The sequence below is a fragment of the Amphibalanus amphitrite genome, unplaced genomic scaffold (assembly GCF_019059575.1).
Source record: "Amphibalanus amphitrite isolate SeventyFive unplaced genomic scaffold, NRLGWU_Aamphi_draft 000003F_arrow, whole genome shotgun sequence".
Taxonomy (NCBI): Eukaryota; Metazoa; Arthropoda; class Thecostraca; order Balanomorpha; family Balanidae; genus Amphibalanus; species Amphibalanus amphitrite.
Genome location: NW_024881500.1, coordinates 2,377,844 through 2,398,410, shown reverse-complemented (window position 1 = coordinate 2,398,410; position 20,567 = coordinate 2,377,844). Strand labels below are relative to the sequence as shown.

The 20,567-nt window shown below is 50.6% G+C and overlaps 1 protein-coding gene across 3 annotated transcripts; it reads right to left on the bottom strand.

Moving 5' to 3' along the window:
* Positions 1-204: 204 nt before the first annotated feature.
* LOC122368760 (histone-arginine methyltransferase CARMER-like) lies at positions 205-19,935 on the bottom strand. Of its 3 annotated transcripts, none has more exons than XM_043343107.1 (12): positions 19,622-19,935; positions 19,287-19,409; positions 18,617-18,720; positions 15,878-15,982; positions 15,100-15,210; positions 12,812-12,989; positions 9,406-9,496; positions 8,281-8,453; positions 4,258-4,480; positions 3,086-3,273; positions 2,421-2,507; positions 205-1,097 (listed from the first exon to the last, which is right to left on the bottom strand). In XM_043343107.1, exons 1-12 carry the CDS (start codon positions 19,752-19,754, stop codon positions 823-825), a joined length of 1,791 nt encoding a protein of 596 aa, XP_043199042.1. In that variant the 5' UTR covers positions 19,755-19,935; the 3' UTR covers positions 205-822. The 3 variants fall into 3 exon arrangements, with proteins under 3 accessions (XP_043199042.1, XP_043199125.1, XP_043198965.1); XM_043343190.1 differs by having other exon boundaries at positions 2,421-2,504; positions 19,622-19,927; XM_043343030.1 differs by having other exon boundaries at positions 2,421-2,555; positions 19,622-19,909.
* Between the last annotated feature and the right edge of the window lie 632 nt (positions 19,936-20,567).

Below are 20,567 nucleotides of genomic sequence, written 5' to 3'. Positions count from 1 at the left end.
AGCAGCAGTCAGCCGAGAACGCCTACGATCACAACACTATCCGCATGTGCCTCTTTGAGAATTATCCTTGCACATGACAGTCCCTATCAAGTACTCGTGTGACTCCTCCCGTATCCCGTGTCATTGGGACCGGAAGGACATTTTATCGCCACATCTCGCTAGCACGGGCCGCTCTGAATTGGTAGTCTGCGCCAAAGTGTCTTCCACCTACCGACAGCCTGTATTCGACCCAAGTCACCACAGAGTACAGTGAACACAGAGTACCCGGGGGGGCACGCAGTATGCACGCACAATACGCGCACTACCCGCTGAAAACGATGAGAATTGTACAGGAGACGAATATGTAGCCGCCGACAATCGCATGAGCGTTGCAGAACACATGTCGTAAGCATCCGATGAACGCGCGCGGGCGCGGCGGGCGGGTGTGGGACGCGCGGGCGACGGGGGAGGGGACGGATGCGCCGACCGATCTGCGACAGCGGCCGGCGACAGCGGCAGATCCCGGCGCAGTCACCTTACAGTTGGGATCTGAACATCCCAGGGTGGGGATCGTGTCAGGTCAGGTCACGAAAAGCATCACCGTCAACGACCGCGACCGTGAAGCAGCCTCCAATCAAGGGACAGGAGCTCCGCGCGAGGGGACACACTCGCATCCGAGCCATTATCTGTACAGTGCTGGGATCGAGCGGGTTCCAGGGGCGCGGGGTCCAGTCGAGGGCCCGGTGCCCAGTTCATTGTCCAGACCTCCAGGGTCCTGCAGTCGGGGCCCGAGGCTCGCAGACCTCCGGTCGCTGCCAGCTTCACGGAAGCCGCGGCGGCCGTTCAGGGCTTGTACGGCTGACTGCTGGCGGCCGGCGGGAACGGTCCGGGCGGCGCCATGTAGTCGCCGATCATCAGCGAGCTGCTGACGCCGCCGAACGGCCGGCTTTGCGACATGAGCGCCGGGCTGGGCGCGCCGCCGATCAGGTGACTCGCCGACGACATAGTGGGAGCCACGGAGCGCTTGGGCGCGCCGCCGGACGCCGACGAGACGACCGCGTTCACCTGGGCGGCCGGGATCGAGCCCGGGTGGATGGCAGCCTGGTTCACCAGGCCCTCTGCGGACAGACGGACGGGAGGGCGCCGGGTGACGGAGGGAGCGGGCCAGGGGTCGGCTGAGGGAGCGGGCGAGAGTCGGAGGGTCGGAGGGGTGCTTTGTTTAGGTCGGTTCGGCGGCAATATTTCGCCAGGACGCAATAAAACATCAAGACATGATTACAACTATCAAGATAAAAGTTGGACCAAGCAAAAAGTAAAACCAATGGACAAGATTCAGCTCTAAATTAAGTATTTTCTTCATAACATTTCTGACCTTACATTTACAATGAAAAATATCAGCCACACATATCAGCCCTAACTCCTAAGAAGTAAGAACTTCCACACACTGAAGGCACCTCAACAGTGAAATAAAACCAGTAAAACGCCTTTTGGTCGAAGAACGAGCGAGCGAGATAGTGAGCCCTGCACGTGCGGAAGGGCGAGATGGTACTTCCAACGGGCTTGCGCAAAGCACCCTTCTAACCAGTCGCTAGCGGTGTGCCAAATTTGAACGCAATCGGCCCAGCCGTTCCTGAGATCTGGAAGCGGCATTCTGCACGTGCGCACGTGCAAACGGGTCCAAAATGACTTTTGCACGGCACCCTACTAACTGGTCCCCAACCGTGTACCAAATTTGAGCGCAATCGGCCCAGCCGTTCTCGAGATCTGGAAACGCCCCCTGCACGTGCGCACGTACAGTAGCACCCTAACCGCAACACATGGGAATGCATTGCCTGGTGGGTGCCTACCTGTATGCCAAATTTCAGCGAAATCGCCCCAGTAATTACCGAGTTACTGAAAATGGGAACAAATTTGACACCTCTTATTGTTGTATTTTGCACGTGCACTGGGGGTGACCCACATGCATCGAGAGTGTCCTATTTTTGGTAGAAGGGATGCTGCTACCCTACAAAAATTACCGCAAGCCAATCGCCCAAGCGGCTGCTGAGATATGAGCCTCTCAAAATCACTTCTTTTGCAAAACAGCTTGAACACCCTTGACTTTTCACGTGGCACGTGGCACGACGGTCACTGAGATGTATCAAAAGTTGTCAATTACGGGGTAGAAGGGATGGGGCTACCCAACAAAAAAGACCGCAGGCCAATCGGTCCAGCGGTTGCTGAGATATAAGCCTCTCAAAAGCGTTACAGGCCGGGCCGGGCTGGGCCGGGCCGGGCCGGGCCGGGCCGCTCATACTGAGATTTTTCCGTTATATTGAAAAGACTCACTTCGCTCGCTGCGCTCGCTCGCTCGTAATCATAGTCCCGCGGGACAGGAAGGGGCGTGTTGTGCGTATATGTGTTGGGAGGGGGGGGGGCAAAGCGCTGGGGGTTTCACTGACCTACGACGAGTGGATGCTGCGATCCCGACATGTCCATGGCGACTTCGCCCAGGCCGTTGACCGTCATGCCGTTCAGCATGTTCACTGCTGCGGATACAGCCACGTCAGAATAGTCCGATAACATATACGACGACACTGGAACAGCCGAGACGGTCACAGCGGTGCGTAAGAACAAAACACTGCCCGGTCGGCATGAGTCTATTCGTACACGAACACGCATCAACAGACAGAGTAACCAACTGTTCATGTCGTGAGTTTCTTTGAAAATGTTAACAGTTTTAGGACGACTTCATTCAGGGATGGCGAACCCATCCCAACTGATTGAGAAAGTTCACCGGAAACAGTCTAAAACTGCCCCGCAACTGCAGACACAGCTGAGTGACCAGGAACTGGAGGGCGCCATTCGCTCAACTCGGACCAGAATAGCGCAGCAGACCAGCTATCACTCACCCACCATCGTCAGCGACACAGCTCTCCTGGAATCGCTAACCCTGTCCACAACGACAGTATTTACCGTCCTTCACCTTGACTTTTACTCCCCAACTTTTCTTAAACTTTCATTCTCAAACCTTTCGCTCAACCTCTCCAAGAAATACCCTACCCCTAGAACCCCCCCCCCCCCCACGCCATAAGCCCCCGATACCCCTCCGCGGTCTCCTACACACCTTGCCGGGCTCCCTGGGCGTCCAGCGTCGACCAGTAGAGCTCGCTCGGACTGGCCGTGTTGTGACCGGGCGGCGGCGGCGGCTGGCCGCCCGTGTACCGGAAGTAGGGGTTCTTCAGGTCCAGCGTCACTGTACTCCACACGCCCGTACCCTCGATCTGGAGGGTGATCGTGACGTCGTAGCTCTGCCTGCGGGCGAAAAAGACGGGGAGGTGTTAGTGGTGGGCGGTGGGGTGAAGGAGGAGGGAGGGAGGGAGGGAGGGAGAGAGGGAGAGAGAGAGAGAGAGAGAGAGAGAGAGAGAGAGAGAGAGAGAGAGAGAGAGAGAGAGAGAGAGAGAGAGAGAGAGAGATAGAGAGAGAGAGAGAGAGAGAGAGAGAGAGAGAGAGAGAGAGAGAGAGAGAGAGAGAGAGAGAGAGAGAGAGAGAGAGAGAGAGAGAGAGAGAGAGAGAGAGAGAGAGAGAGAGAGAGAGAGAGAGAGAGATCTTCGCTTGCCATTACCTTGATGGCGCATCGGAGAGTCAGTCTTGTTTGTTTACTGGGGCTTTAGGGCGCGCCGACTAGTCATTTTGCGCCCATTAAGCGCCAGTCTAGTCAATCGACCCTCGTAATGGATCGTCGTCATAGCCACGGGCAAACGTACTACGACGGTACGGCCACCATTCAATGAATCCCCCCACGGCTACCGTCACGGTCACGGAACCGGCGCACGACGGTCACGTCTGATCGATAACCCATCTGTGACGGCACTGTACTCTGCTAATTACTGAGGGTCCTGAACATGAATAATACAGCCCCGTCACTACGGAACGGGCACACACACGTATGCGAGTTTTCCGGCATCACGGAACATCCGGCACGCGGTCTATCTGATTCATTCATATCCTATCATTTAGTGTACAGTGTACACCCTTACGTAAGATGTTGGGACAGGATACAGATATCGTCTAAGTTTCTTTTGCATTTCCACCATTTAGCGAGACAACATTCAACTTTTTAGACGTAGCGTAACTTATCCATTGGCAAGGCTCATTTCGCTAGGTTAGGGCCCACACTAACTCTCTCGTCAGGCGTCAGCACTCGCACCAAGACAACTTTACTACTACCCTCACACCACGATATTATCGCCCCCCCCCCCCCCCCCCGACACACACACACACTCGACACCATCTCACCTCTGGTTGGCGTTCATGAAGACGCGTCCGGTGAGCATCTGTCCCTCCTTGACGGCCACAGGGTCACGAAGCAGGCAGCGCACCTGGTACCAGTGTGTCAGCGGCTCGGTGGGCGCCGTGCTCAGCCACACCGTCTGCTGAGAGCCGCAGAACGCCACGTCGAACCAGAAAGCCAGGCCGTGCACCGTGCCCGTCTCCAGCATGTGGAACTCGACTGGGATGTCTGTGGGAGGGGGGGGGGAGGGAGAAGTTAATCTGGGGAGAGAGAGGTCAGTCTGGGGAGGGAGGTCAGTCCTCGCCCGTCTCCAGCATGTGGAACGCCACCGGGATGTCTGCGAGTGGGGAGGGAGGTCAGAGGCTGTCTCTGACGTTCCCCGGTGCAACTCCACCGGGATGTCTGTGGTGGAAAGGGAGGTCAGTTCCCTGCAGCAGCAGCAGCGTGTGGAACGCGACCGGGATGTCTGTGGGTGGGGAAGGGAGGTCAGTCCGTCTGCAGCATGTGGAACTCACCGGAATGTCTGCGAGTGGGGAGGGAGAGGTCAGTCTGGGGAGGGAGAGGTCAGTCTGGGGAGGGAGAGGTCAGTCTGGGGAGGGAGAGGTCAGTCCTCTGCAGCATGTGAAACTCGACATGCGGAAGGACCGGAGGGACGCTGTTATTCTTATCAGAGAAAAATGAAATTCATAGGAATATAAACTACTTAAGAGCTGGTGGAAAAGGTTGAGAAGAGGCTGCAGCATGAGAAAGCATTAACCCTCGCCCGCACATGGGGGTGGTTGCCACCCCCCTCCCCCCCCCCCCCAGGTAGTCTTTCTGCTCTGCACTCAACATTTTTAGAGCTAGAAGGCTGATTTTTCGTATAGCTGTTCCTCTATCCTTTCTTGATGTCCACTGAAAATTTCAAGTTTCTGTGATTTTTGGTTTCGGAGATATAACCTTCTTTTTCAGGTCATGTCATGACCAAAATGGCCAATTCTCAACATCTTGCGTTGGCTATGGGCCTTGTGAGCTTTTGACACCTTGATTTCGGCCTTTTTTGCCAGTCTTACCTCCCACCTATCATGGAACATGTTGTTCGACGATGTACAGATGTCAAGGTCAGGGTCAAGGTCAACCTAGGTCATCTAAGATAATTGCGTTTTAGGCAAGCTGATTTTACTTTTTGTGAATTTTTTTAACTGCATTTTTGGTAAAAGCTTCTCAGATCATAATTTCATGTAATATGGACACATAAACAATCGGTGCACACATCAGTATGCACACAGACACACACAGACATACAAACACATATCATTGACCTTGACCTAACTTGACCTGAAATGACCTCAGCAGCAAAAACCTGGTCGGGTAGTGTGACAAAGAGGTTCTAGCTGGCTTGGCACCAGAACACGGCATCGTCATCGGTATATGATAAGCAGCGCACTTGATATCCAACGGTGACCCAAAACAACAACAATTTTTAGTTTGACCTGACCTGGAAGGTCAATGACTGACCTGAGAAGGTAAAACTGAGTATCATTGGATTCGTTTCTTCCCAAAGAATCTTTTTGGTCTTTACCGCTAAGCTCTATCTCCAACAGGAACGAAATGGCGCGGGGGGGTGGCCCCCCCCCCCCCCATGTGCGTTCTAGGATGGGAAAATGGCATGTGCGGGCGGGGGTTTTCCCTCGGAACTCCGATGAAATAAGGAACTAACAACCAGTAGCTGTCTACTTGTGCAGAAATCTGCTGAATTAAATAATACTACATCTTAGATCCAAGGAAATGAGCTGAAGAGAGCCGTAACTAACTCCACATCAAATCAACGTTGGCTAAACAACTGCTTCAAGAGAAAAACATCAGCGCAACGAGTTTCAAAACAACGCAAGCTTCCCTAATTCAGTTGTTTTTTAAAACATCCGGTACACCATCGGAGTATCCCTTGACAACCAGTTACTTATAAACTTGCCAGCAGTGCGGCTGTTTACACGCTGACATCCATGGGAGGTCACTTCACACTCTGCCCCCCGCTCGGAGTTAAATTTGGCTCACATTCCGAAACCAACTCTACCAGCGGGGATCTAGACAATAGCCACCGCCACTCTGACGCTCACAGAACAGAGCCCATTCATTCATACAAATGAGACGGCGCGGCACACAAATCACCCGAGCTGACAAGTGGTGACGGACTGGCCGGCCGTTCAGCACCCCTCCCCGCCCGGGGAGATACTGGACTCCTGTTGGATACCACTAGAGGGAGGGAGTGGGCAGCCAGCTATGGGGGTCGGTGTTGGTAGTGCGGGATCTGTTGGGAGCTAGCTGTAAAACAACGAGTGGCGGAGAATAACACATGATGCAGCAGGGGAATCTGGCTGCCCCGCTTTAACGGCAAAAAAAAAAAAATGAGGCAATATCACATATTAAATAAATAAAGCGTCATAGACAACCAAGAAATCCAAACGATCTACAAGAATTTGTAAGATAATTATCCGCCTTTTAAACGCATGGATAAAGTAGGTTTAATCGGTTTAATAGCTTTTTGTTAACATGGACGTAAAAAATCATTGATAAAACGAACAAAATTAAGCACCCTCCCCCGATCAATTTCAACATATTTATCCACGCTGAAGGGCCTGTTCTGTTCTCCATTCAGTATACAATATTCGCACTAGCCGACCATCCCTCTCAGCAGCAGCTCCCGTACACCAATAATCATCATCAGATCCTCCCCACGTCTCTGTTTACACTACTCCACTCCCATCCCCCGCAGGGAGGAGGGGAGCCCCTCCCCTCCTTCTCAACAACCCCAGGGGGCGACTCCAGACACAGCCGGGTCCTATCACACAGTCAGGGTTGGCATTTCTGCCGGCAAAAACTAGTTTATGCCATTTGCCGGTTTAAACCGGTTTTAACCGGCAAAAACTGGCAAAAACTAAGAAGTATCACAATGCTATGCCTAGACATGAATTTGAACATCAAAATTTAAGGAGAGTTCGGTGAGAGCTTTATGCTTTCAAACAGAAGTGACATTGACCATTGAAATGCTTCATACCTAACTCAGAAACATTTTCATGGACTATCCATAAGGAGCTAGTAGGACGCCTTTTGGAGGTGACAAATGAGCCAGTGCAAGGGTGACTGGGTGAGTCCTGCACAATCAGAAGTGCGAAGGGGCATCTGCCACTGATATGCGCACGACGGCACCGCATGGCACCCTACTTACCGTGACCGCCTTATCCCACTCTCCCCTTACATGGAAATACATTCCGTTGTGGATGTCTACCGACATGCATACAGTTTAAGCAGGGATAAGTAATGAGGCAGCTTCAGAATGTTTGGTGCATCTATATAACTACCAGAAATACATTTGTACATTTCAAATCCATTCCTAACTAGAAAAGTTGTAGGTTTGGCCATCTGAGTTTTAGCCAGTTTTTGCCAGTTCTTGCCACCAGGGTTTCTGCCAGCCGGTTTAAACCGGTTAAAACCACTGGCAAAAACCAGTTTTTGCCACCCCCTGCCAACCCTGCACACAGTGCCAGCCGTCTTCTGGTATCGACCGATGCCCGGCCGCCGCCGCCCAGCACCTCAGGAGCGGACGGAAGGGGGGGGGGGGCGGTTAGCAGAGGGCCGGGAGATGATCGCTTGTCTGAATGTCAGCGGGCGGCGACGGTCCAAAGGAGAGTGGTCTCAGGCTAAATGTCACGCCCTCGCCACGGTGTCCGTGTTATGGAGCGGTGTAATAGACTGGCGGGGTGCCAGACAGGCACCGACGGTGTCCCATTGATACCGAGTGTGGTAATTGTACGCTGTGTATCGCCATTGGCATCGAATCAACGCTTGACGGTCTCTCACTCACTCACTCACTCACTCACTCACTCACTCACTCACTCACGCACGCACTCACTCACTCACTCACTCACTCACTCCCCTCTCTCCCTCCCTCCCTCTCGCTCCCTTCCTACCGAGCTGATGCAGCTCCCGCTCGTCGGCCCGCTCGAAGTCGAGGACTCTCCCTCGCTCCCTCCCTCCTCCTCCCTTCCTACCGAGCTGATGCAGCTCCCGCTCGTCGGCTCGCTCGAAGTCTAGGACGTGCCGCACCGACTTGGCCATGCAGATGCGCACATCGAACGTATCCACAATCGGCTGCCGAAAGTACTCCTCGGCCGCCTTCTCCTGTAGCACCGTCAGGTTCACGCCGTGGAAGTTGTTCTGGTACCTGGTGACAGTGGAGAGGCAGCGGAAGCGTTAGTTGTAGTGGTGGTAGAAGACTTGTGGTGACTGCTCTTCACGAGACGTATGGCAAACTGATGTTTTACTACACTTTTAACGTCAGGATATGGTTGAGAAGCGGTGAAGTAAGAGAAATTTGAAAATCACTTATCTTCACCACATCGCATTTGTGTACGACGACAATAATGTCGGGTGAACTGATTGGCAGCGGACGGTCCACTACTTTCGTGATAACAACACTAAAACCGGAAGCCAACTCATATGAGCCGAGCCCACACAATTGAACCGACCAGTTGAGCACGGAAGCTGACTACGGGCGTCGGGCACAGTCCACCATGGAAACTGTACCACGCCTCAGCCAAAATGAACCCTAAACTATGCGCATATCTGACACTCAACGCTACCAAACATCATGATGTCTTGCATTCGACAAAAATGAGCTCGCACCGCTCGAGCAAGCGTCGCGAGACCATGCAACAAATGAAACACTTTCCCATGACACCAACAGTGATCCTAAGGATCGCATTGTATCGGCACAATGCGATCCTTGATAATAACGGTCCTTAACGATATTACCGTAAGGTGGGGCTATTTGAGACAGTGGGGCTATTTGAGACAGTACTTAAAATTGTTATAAAATAAAAACCGTTTTGAAATTTATGCTTAATTTTTGCTCAGGCGATTAACTGCTCGATTCCACACCTTCCTGAGCAAAAATATCACATAAAAATCAAGCGGTCTTCATTTTATAGCGATTTAAAATACTGTCTCAAATAGCCCCACTGTCTCAAATAGCCCCACTTTACGGTACGCATTTTATATCGCATTGTATCCTACTAGGTAGTAGGGGAAAGTTAGCATCCTCTGTACTCAAGGGAAGGGTCGCCAGCCTCCGTACCCTGGGAAAAAGGTTACCAACAGTCGCAGAGAACACTCACCAGAAGTTCGACTTTCCAAACTGTTCCATGAAGAGCGCTTCGTCCTGGAACGGCGCGATGTGCAGATCTCCCCGGCCAGGGAACATTTTACCTGCGAGAAACGGCCAGCAGCGGCGTGAGATACAGGTGGAATACATTCCAGCGATCTGTGCAAAACATTCAATTTGTTTGGAGATGATGTGTGAATGATGTGGTTTTTAGGGCATGGGGAGAAGCGGGCGTTTCAGCTCATTTAGGCTATCCAGCATCCAACGCCATTTGTCTAATTCGTTCAAAAAATCATGCTTCTAGTTTTCCGGCGTAACTTTGGTTTGCCTGAATTTGTTGACCTACAATGTGGTCGGAGAGCAAACACATTACGGTAGAGGAACTGTATAATAATAATACAATAATAAAGACCGAAAATGAAGAGCAAAACACGACATCCCAGCAAACAGCGTTAAGAGCTGCGCGAGCATCCCTCCATCCTGTCAACATCTCACTCAAGGCCGCCTCGTATCAAAGTTTCGCGAGCACCGATGAGAGGGGCACTGTCTGCAGAGCGGTGCCAAAGGAGCCCCAAACAAGGCACCTAAGGAATGCACACCATGGATGAGACACGAATACGACAAGGCTACTGCACCGCTAGGTCGCGGCTACGTCGTGACAACGGCGAATGTTGGTGGCGCCCCGCTCGATAGCTTGTAGCAGAGACTTTGTAACGGTGCTCAGTCAGTGATTGCAGGAAGGTACAGAAAGCATCGGTTCGTAGCCGAGGTGAAGGAGCTGCGAGTCGGTGCAGCCAAACGGAAATCGAACTCCGTTCGATGGTCGAGCCACACTGCATTAAACACGGAACGGTTATTGTTCACGTGAAAGGAATGTCTTATTGCAGCGACAAGTGAATAAATAATGCCGCCCTTGAGCAGCACAGCATTCGTAACCCTTTACAGCGCTGGATAGTCTCATCACGGCATTCGTAGAGAGCGATATACAAATGCGACCGCTGCAGAATTTCCCTCGGGAGGTTACCGCACGCCGGTTAGGGCCGGCCATCTCAACGCGAAACAAAGACCGGACGTGGCAGCGCTGTGCCGGGTATAACAGGCCAGCTACCGTCAGCTGGATAGAAGCCAAGTTCAGGGAGTGTCCTAAAATAATTCTTAATGTATGTGGTTCTGTACTCATTTCATACAGTAAATTAGACGAAATTCCCATTTAAAGGTAGTGTGCCACCTTCGAATGATTTCCCATTTTATTTTTCCTATGATAAGAAGCTTCTGTTTTTACCTAATATCGCAAAAAAATCAAAAATGGGCCTAAAATAGTGCTTTTTTTGCCTAAAAGTTTATCGGTTTTTCGATATGCATAACAACTGTAGTGCCGTAGTGGGCTGACCTGCAAACAGGCGTCGGCAACAATCACGAATGCGGCGCACATGTGACAATAAGCAAAGGTCATTATAGAGTTACGACGTACGGGAATGACTTATCAGCTGTCTAATCGTAGACAACACAATGTCGAATTTAAACTGTAAGCCTGTATTGGTATTGTTTCTTTAATTTGGCTGTCGAACATTAATTTATGGTTTGAAATATTATTTTATGTAAAATAATTGATATAAAACAGCCGTCTCTAAAGTTATGACCCCATCTCACCACATGAAAGTGGCAGAAATGACAATGATCAGCTGACGCATTTTTCTTGGCCGAAGTCAGAGCGCGTGGCCCGACGCACCACCACCGCACCACAAAGTATGAGCAGAAGCCACCTGCGGTAAACTGCGCCAAAAGCCAGGGCCCCGGTAACGTGAGGTAGCCGAGTTGGGGCAGCGTGCGCTGACCCAAGCCGGGGCCGCGGCTTTGGGCGCGGTCTACCGCATCCCCGCGGGCAGCCCCGGGCTATCACATGACACCGGGAGGACGCGCGGCCCCGGCTTGGGTCAGCGCACGCTGCCCCGACTCGGCTACCTCACGTTACCGGGGCCCTGGCTTTGGGCGCGGTCTACCGCACCACCGAACAGGCGTGTTCGAAACCGCAGGAGATGATGATGAACGGGTTTATCGAAACTTGATTGGATGAGCCTATCGGTAATAGCGATTTCAGTGTGTGCATTTATTGTTCATAGTGGTGTGAACTGTGGTTGGGGTACGACCGACAACCCGTCGGGGCGAATTTCGTACTGGGGTACTCAAAATTTGAAGAATTTAAGACGTTTCCATGAGTTTTGAAGGTATGGATAAGTTCTAAAAATCCGGTTCTCCTTATCTGGGCCATTAACTCCATACGGTCCAGGAAAGCTGGCACACTACCTTTAACCTCCATTGAATGTTATAAGAATGCACACTCCACCCAAGAAGAGGCAACGTGTGAAAAGACTATGCGCTTGTTGGTCTTCACCTACGAATTCCATATAAAGCGAAACGTTCTATGGATTCTCCATGCGGACTCTCGTCCGCCTTCCGATGGTGTTCACGAGCTCCTACAGCTTTAACATTGGAAAACCATCCACCGGTCACCGCAGACTGCTACCGATCATCAGGTTACCATCAAAACCAGTCACAGCACCTGAGACCGCCTACCGGGCCTCGTTTACATGCCGCCAATCGACCCTACATGTCCGGTCCGAGCACGCCGGTGTTGGGAGCACGCGACCGGCTCGTTTCCCGAGCAATGACTTGGCAATGCGTCCTCAATGTATTGCGCGGGCCCAGCTGAGCATCCGAAATCGATTAACAGGTGTTGGGCCGGCTACCCGGCTGCATTCGAGCGGATATATGACGAAAAACAAACAAAACGAGGAGCGATGACGCTTGTGGGGTAGTGCGGCAAAGGACACGACGCCAGTAAATAAGACTCGATCATGCTGACGGATTAGTTCTTTTACCTTTTATCCTGCTCCATATAGATTATAGGTAGTGGCGCAAACCATTCCCACTACATAGTACACATCATATGAACTGCAAATCAAACAAGTTCCCATTGATCGCGTGTTTTGCGTCACGTTGGACGCCACGCCATCACCAAGTGTTGATGGCCCAGGTGTTTTGATCGCAGGTGGCGATAGCGAATTGACGTATGACGCTTTTTATACGGGCCACGTGGCCTGTAAGGAGTGCGGCTGAAAACGCTCGATAAAATAGGCAAGGTTTCACTACGGTGTGTGCAGAGGATAACTTTGCCCGAATTTCCGAAATGAAAGTAACAACAGCTATTAACACCTTTATCAAAGACGCGATGATGCAAAAAAAAAATCAACTTCTAAGTAGCGAAAGTCATTTCAGGCAAGCAGCATCAAATTAACTGAAAAACATGCATAAAACAAATTAAGCCGTATCTCCTTTTATGCATAAATTGTTTACCAGTCTAGTCCCAAAACAAACGTCCACCATCCACACAGGCATTCCATGTTCCCCCAGTCGCTTACCTCCGGGTTTGAGCCACTTCTTGCCGTGGAGGTACGTCTCCAGCATGCGCTCGTTGTAGAGCATGTAGCCCATCGGCTCCGAGATGATCATGTCCACCTTCTCGGGGAGGTCGATCTCCTCGATCTTCCCCGAGATCACGCGGATCACGTGCTGCAGGTTGTTCGACTCGACCAGTCTCTGTTCACGGAAAAGGTGGGACGCAGATTTAGTTCAGCGGTATATCACGAGGTGGGGGAGCGAGCTCTGTGGACAGAAGGTGGAAACCGATCGTCATCGCTGGTATCGCGGCATCCTGGCCTTGTTGGCGTGCATTGTGTACTAATGATGGAACTATTATGCCCCAGTCGTGAGTGGAGCCCAAGAGCCTCTGGCTGTCAGTCAAAATAGCAAAATATCAAATAACGTCACCTACCTAGTACTTCAGTTACCTTTTAGGGACTCTTCATTTACCCAACACACCGCCAGCATGCCACATCGGGTGGCCGACAAGAGGCATCCCTGCACAGCCCGGTCAGTCACGACGGGTGGATGACGAGAGGCGCCCCGGCGCGGCCCGGTCAGTCACGCGGTCGGTCATATCGATGGGTAGCCTGGTAATCGGGTTGTTGGTTCGACAGAACGCTCAGCTGGTCCAGCAGTTTGTCGGTTGCCAGCTGTACACCGACACTCAGTTTATCAGGACCATAGCTCACTGGTGACCGAGTCATTCCCGACCCAGTGATGTCCAGTCTCTTCAGAGACTTGGGCAGCAGCCACAGCCACTTGCCGGTGCTGTCCACGGGTAGGCTCAGATTTAGTGTCTTCAGAGCCTTCAGCGGCTCCAGCAGCGCCTCCAGCTGGCAGTCGCTGATGCCGGCCGGCAGCGTCAGCTCACGCAGACTGGAGGCGTTGGCACGCGCCAGCCGACGCAGGGCAGAGACTCTCAGCTTGAAGCCGCGCAGGTCGGCTGTCTTCAGGGCGTGGCAACTGTCCGCGACCAGTCGGATGTCGGTGTCCGTCTCAGCGGTCGGCGCCTTCAGTGAGGTCATTTCCGGCCGGTCCTTTACCCTCACCATCAGCTGTAGCGCGGTGGCCGGCTCAGGGGCTTTACCACCGCGATCCCGCCGGTCGGCGAGCTTCCGCCGACAGTCGTCGACGATATCGTCGACGGCGGACCGCCAGCTCCGACAGACCTGTTTGGCGCGGATCATCTCCCAGCAGTCCATGTTGCTCAGCACCATCTTCAGAAGGTACGTGCCGTGTATGTGGTAGATGTTTGCCCCAATGGGGTCAGACTTCCTTAGGTCGCTGCCCGCCGGCATTGCCCCGGTCGTGACGTCATCAGACTTGATGACGTCACACTTGCTGGGAGCGTCGTCCGTCGGAGTGATCACGTCCTCACCATTACCTTGCTGACGGTTGCTCATCACGTTTTGATGGAGTTCGCATGTCTCCTGTTTTTGACGGTTCTTTGTCTCTTCCTGCTGAAGTTCGCACGTCTCCTGCTCCAGGTTGCAAGTATCCTCCTTTGTCTGACACTTGCAAGTAGCTTTTATCAGACGGTCGCACTTCTCCTCCAGCCGAGAGAAGCTCTGCTTCAGTCCACCGATAGCCTTCCAAATGTCTTTCTCAATGATTTGTCGGGCAGTGCGTTCTTCAATCAGCGCCTGCCGAAATCTGGCCATCTCCTCTTGAAGTTGCTGTATCTCCATCGTATTATCGTTTGCTGGCAGAGTCTGCACTCGTTCCACACCCCAGCCCTCTGTCCCACACTGCAACACTCGGTCGTGACTCGCCACCAAACAGAGTCACTGTGCCCGCGGCGGACCGGGCACCAGCCAACCATAACAGGCGGCCCGACTCGGCACCACGTGGCCGTCGCCTCCCCCCCTGCTCCCCTACCCCCCCCCCCGCTCCGCCCGCTACGTCGACATGACACGACTCCCGGCGGTGAGCGCGGCGGGCGGCGGGCGGGCAGTGGTCAGTGGTCACGGTCAGGGCACGAACCACACGGAGAGCTGATGTGTGAATGGGATATCGGTATGCTAAATGGTATCGGAGAAAGGTATATTAATGGGATACGAGTACTGTATGGCGCCGGAAAGACGGTGATACTGGCGTTATTTGGTTTCAAATAGAACAATATTGGCCATTTCGACGAGAGAGGCACAGAGTGATGCATGCTTATTGCTAGCAATATTAATTGTCGAGCCAATTCCAGCAGCAGCTATTTACGAAACAAGCGGAAAAACACAAGCAGAGAACATTCGTGAGACAGACTCAGACGGGGTATAAACTCAGTACTCACCGAGGCATGCTCGGCCATAGAGCTGGCCTCCACGGCGTACACTTTCCTCGCTCCCGCCTGGGCGGCGAAGAACGACAGGATGCCAGAGCCGGCGCCGACATCGAGAACGACCTGGGTCAGACGCAGCGTCAGAACAGGTCACGGGTCAAAGAGTACACGGGTCTACAGTACACGGGTCAGTTCAGAAACAGAGGCATCATTAATGCCAGCCTCGTCCAGACAGAGGCTCGGCTGTTACAGAAGTATCCCTGCAGCCGTTCCCGGGGAACGCCCACGTCTCCCGGCCACATAAATCAGGCCAGCGTCATCACCGCCAGCCGATCAATGGCGCGTGGGGGCAACACCCGCCGCTCAAAAGTCACAAGGGTCATTTCCTACGGCCATTCAGAACGGTTACAGCCGTGACCTTTCCAACATGGGCGTCCAATTTCAGGCGAACCCGCGGAAAGACGCCGAAGCTGCGCCAATCTTCTCCTGTGTCGGCATTTGGAGACGACTGATGTCTCCGACGCGACCGGATCCGGTCTCCCATCCCCTCCCCTCCAGCCCTACGGTCAGGCTTCTAGCCGCCCTCCCGTCCCCCACGACGCGTCCGTCGGGCAGCCTTACAAGTTACTACTCACGATCGCACGCAGGCGAGCACGCGGCTTCAGTTATGTTCGCCTACTGACATTGTAGTGTTTGTTAACTGAAATGTGTCCGGCCAGACCGACACACCATGAAGTTATGGACAAACCAGAAAACTACGTTCTCGCCTAGGAGGTCGTTGGTTAGTTACCTTGCCGAGGAAATCGGCTCCGTTTGACAGGATCGCCCGCTGGTAGGTGCCCGTCCTGATGTAGTCCTGCATCATGTTCTGCTGCTGTGACAGGTAGCTGTAGAACTGTAAACAAACAAGTAGGGCCGTCGTATCAGTCAGTTACAGGACCAACAGCCGATCATTGGGGCAGGGTGACCACCAATATAAGTCACCCTGCTTCCGCAAAACAAAGGATCAAATGTGCATGTAGTCTTTGGATAGTCATTGTCATTGGATAGTCAATGTCATTGGATAGTCATTGGATGCGGTTCATCAGGAGTACCTTATGAAGTGATCATGTGAGGTCTTCTTTGATTGAGCTTTGAACCGTTCATAATACATCAATTTGCAAGAGTGGCGGAAGGTTCAGAAGGATAAAAACATTACCGTTTATTCATTAAATTTAAGCATTTCAACCATGAAAATGTGCGTCCCGGGATACATACCACAGAATTAACTCACAAAGATACTAAAACCCAAACTGAACTACATTTTTCCGTACTTGATGTATTGAACATTGAAAAAGGCCATATCAATCTCAATGTTAACGCAAAACTTGTACTCCGTTGTGGAAATGAATGAGGCCCTAGGACCTCCAGCACAAAAGTACAGTGCGTGGTCATTTATCCTAGCAGATATTACGAGTTGTATATCGTCCAATGATTACAAGCCTATCATCACAAGTCAAGCGTCTCAACAGTCGGAGCCAAGCTACTTCCCAGAATGTCAAACTGTTTATATAAAACTCATCCGCCACCACTGTGTGGGTTGGTCAGTGGTCATAACAGGCGTAAGGGTCGAAAGACCGGACCGCTGAGCTAAGTCAATGTCCTCATGCATATATGGGACTTGAAAAGCCCCCAGTTTATCGGGGAAGTTTCAAATAACAAATTCAATATGACTATAACTGTGAATCATAAAAACGGAACGCACTGCTCCGTATTTAATAACTCGCCAGGCGCAAATCTTTATTCGGCTGATTGAACATGGTTGGGTGATCAGAGTACGCAACAAGATCGATCTAAATAAGAATGTGAATATGGCAGCCCCCAGGCAATACCATAACACTAAAGCCAGCAATCGAGTAGGTGACCTTCAATAACAAACGACCACCAGCGTCGCCAGACAAAACGTACCCACGGCGTAGCTCGTGACTGAATAACGTAAACAGGGCACGGCCCTGACGATCCGGTTCGGGTTTCCCGCACCGGATTTTCTGGCAATCAGCGACTCTGGCCGCCGGGCGTACGTGGCGAATGCCAATGACCGGCAGATCGTAAACGAGCGTGTGTGAGCGTCGTACGTCATGCAATAAACTGCTTTTGACTGCGCACCTTCGGTCAGGCTGCACAACGATCTTCTCGTTAGAATTTGTGCAGAATTGCGCAGAATGTGCGGCGTGCGAAATGTACACTTACAGTGGACAGTTCTACAAGTATGTATGTACATACAGTGTACCTATAGGTACACGTCTGTACAGTGTATCAATTGCAAGCCTCCAATCAGCTGTAAATCGCTTCGACGCTTCGTTTGGAAACGAACGGTAGTCGTATAGATTGCTTAGCATGTTGGGGAAGCTAATATATTCAGCCTTGCAGGACAGTGCCTAAATTACTAAGTTAGGCATATGCTGGTTGTTATTTACGACAAAATCAGGTTTATAAGATGTGCCGTTTTCCCCCAAAAGATATTCTTCATTACCTTCCGGCCGAGATTCTCCCCACCATTGTAGCCGCCCTGGTGCTCTCCTGCGTCCGCTACTGCCTCCCTGTGTACGGCAGCGGCAGCCGAAAGAATCTCGACAAGATTCAAAAGGTGATTTACTTTGCCGCTCGTGTAGTATCAGGTAGAAAGACGTTGAACGGGACGTCCGGGCGTGTTTTACCGCCAGTCACTTGCAGTCGTCGTCATTATCGTCTTTTTTATTATTATGTCCGCAATAGTTTGAGGGCGTATGAACAGTGTGAATGTCTTTTTATCCCTCTTTTTTTTTTAAAGCTTGACCGATGGCAAGGAATAGCCACTTTGTGTGGATTTGCCGGAATAAGTTGGTATTGGTATACCAACCAAAATTTTTGTCTGTCAGGCGGATGGACAATTGATATCCGAGACTATAATCAACGTTCCAAGTCGGAATCAAGGCAGCTCGAACGACTTTCGACTTCTGGCTCATTGCCACAACTCTGGACCCGGCTACGACTCTGAAACCCTGCGTTAAATTATGTTTCAATTGTCTGGCATATATGACTTTTATGCAAATAAACTGTTCCATTTTCTTGGATTGCTTTATAATGAAAGGTAACTTAGCTGATTCGTTCTTAGGTCACCAATGACCAATATCAGGAAATCCGTGATTAACGGTTCATGCATACTGCATAGTGCACACACCCTATAATCCTTATGAATTGCTATAAAATCAAAGTGGTCCTAATTCCTAAGGTTTGTGTATGGGGCGAACAAAGACTTTTTCTTGAAGCAATCTCATTTGACATGAAATACCCTGGTGACCTGACCTTAATTGACCTGAAGCTGAATTTTCAAATTGTAGAAAGATTTACCAAAATTTATGCCAAAGTGAAATTTGTGATCTGAGAAGGGAAACAAAGATAGGCACTCTCACAGAGCACACTGATATTGTGATCTACTTGCATACTGTTGTTTTAACAGCCTAGACCATAATGAATGATCATGGAATGTTTCTATCCATAGTTGACTTACCTGAAAGTACTGAGTGGCTGATGCTTCTTCTGTCCTCTCAGAAAACACTGACACAGCTTGCCCATCTTTAAACTTTTGCATGTACTGGTGAAACCTCTGACAATCTATAACAAAAACGGTGGTGAAAATTATGTCAGAACAATAACAATAGAGCAAAACCTCAGTTTTGTTGGCATATGCAAAGAGCTATTTGTAAGATAACTTTAAGCCATTTACACTAAGTGTAGCCGTAATAGTAGGTGAATTTCAAGCCTGTATGACCCCATCATATATAACATACATTTAGGGTGCAGGTGAACTTGCAGTAGGTGAATTTCAAGCCTGTATGACCCCATCATATATATTATATAACATACATTTAGGGGTTAGGGTGCTTAAAAAGCAGGAGTGCTCAAAAGGAAAAATAGCAAAAATGGAGAAACAAAGGAAATAACCATCTTATTTTCCTGCCAAACAAAGGAGCTTGATATTTCATCATATTGTATATGCTCCAGAAGCAGACCTGTTAATTGGAACATATTTCCATAGCATTAAACTTAAAATTAAATGGATGAACCCCTGCATTTATCTAACACCAGGAAACTTAGGTTTTCCCTCATATGAAGTCAGCACCAAGATATTACATCCACCTTTTTCTGACCAGTGACCTGTTGAGCTTTGTGAAACATACCTGGTGTACTGGAAAATACTATGAGAAATGCATCGCTGCTTAGGGAGAACATGTATGAGGTCCTCCCGACCTTGCAGAAATCTGTTGTTCGCGAGATAGGGAATTCCAGCCGCACTTGACCATCTGAAAGCATACAAATTGTGTCAGCATGGTTCAAGAGAGGACATGGTTACTGACATAAATAGGTATGCATCTACATTGCACTCATCATGACAACATAGTTTAAGCCATCTGCGGAAGCACAACCCATGAGCAAAAATGGTTAAAAACGAGGTACGGTAAATGCATTCTTAAAGCATGAAATATATTCTGAGCTGAACTAATAAAAAACTCACCTTGAACAACTTTTGCACTGAGACCTGCTGGATCGTAATTCAAGCAGAGGCTAGCGGTGCCAGAGATATGTGGCTTGGTGGTTCCACTGTCATCCACGATCCGCACAGACACATTTTCATAGGTAGTATCCATCGTCAAAAATTATGTCACAAACTATACAAATAGCACAACAACGTCAAGTTCCTGTTCCACCTCAAGTTCTTTGTTTTAAAACATTTCACATGAGGAACGTTCACGTCCACGCTCTCCGACAACACGCGCGCGCGCCGCGCCACGCATTTCGCGTGTATTCAATTTCCGTCAAGGTTTGTTTAAAAATTGTACATGGTTCTTCCATCAGCTATAATTTTGATGACGTCACAGGACTCGGCTCACCTTTTGCCTTTCGTAAAATCGGTACAGATACAAGAACAGCTTACAGCTTACAGCTACATCCTTTGATTAGAATCAAATGCAAAATGAATATCAGCGTATCCCGAAAGACGTTGTTTTGCAATGCGGGGCACACTTCACTTCCCAACAAATCCGCTTCAGGATGTTGTAGGTAGGTAGTAGGTACTATATAGGTATGATCTCAATTCTCATCCATGTGTTATCTCATCCATGGTACTACTATGGCGTGCCATTCAAAACACGCCTTTTCTGATTGAAGTCGTCCGACTTCTTTGTGTGCGAGAGAAACGACGAAATTTTGTCGACGTCGGACGCTGTTGGATGGGCAAGCGATCCCCACCCCTCCCCTCCTTGGATCAGACCTGCCGTTGTGAATGTCCATGTCCACGTTCATCGCCCATGCACTCCAACTTTTTCATCGCATGCAGGCAACAGTTAATACCATTGAACGTTTTTAGATATCTACTTGAATCATAGGTGGAGAATTGTGACCAGCTGGGGGTGCTCGGGCGCAGCAAATCCGCCGCCGCCTAGCGGTGACCTTGACCCGCG

Coding starts and splice junctions, on each gene's coding strand:
- LOC122368760 (XM_043343030.1), bottom strand. CDS start 19,754: ATGGATACTACCTATGAAAATGTGTCTGTGCGGATCGTGGATGACAGT. Junction 18,721..19,286: donor AGTATTTTCCAGTACACCAG/GTATGTTTCACA, acceptor TTTTTGTTATAG/ATTGTCAGAGGTTTCACCAG. Junction 3,274..4,257: donor TTCATGAACGCCAACCAGAG/GTGAGATGGTGT, acceptor TTTCGCCCGCAG/GCAGAGCTACGACGTCACGA.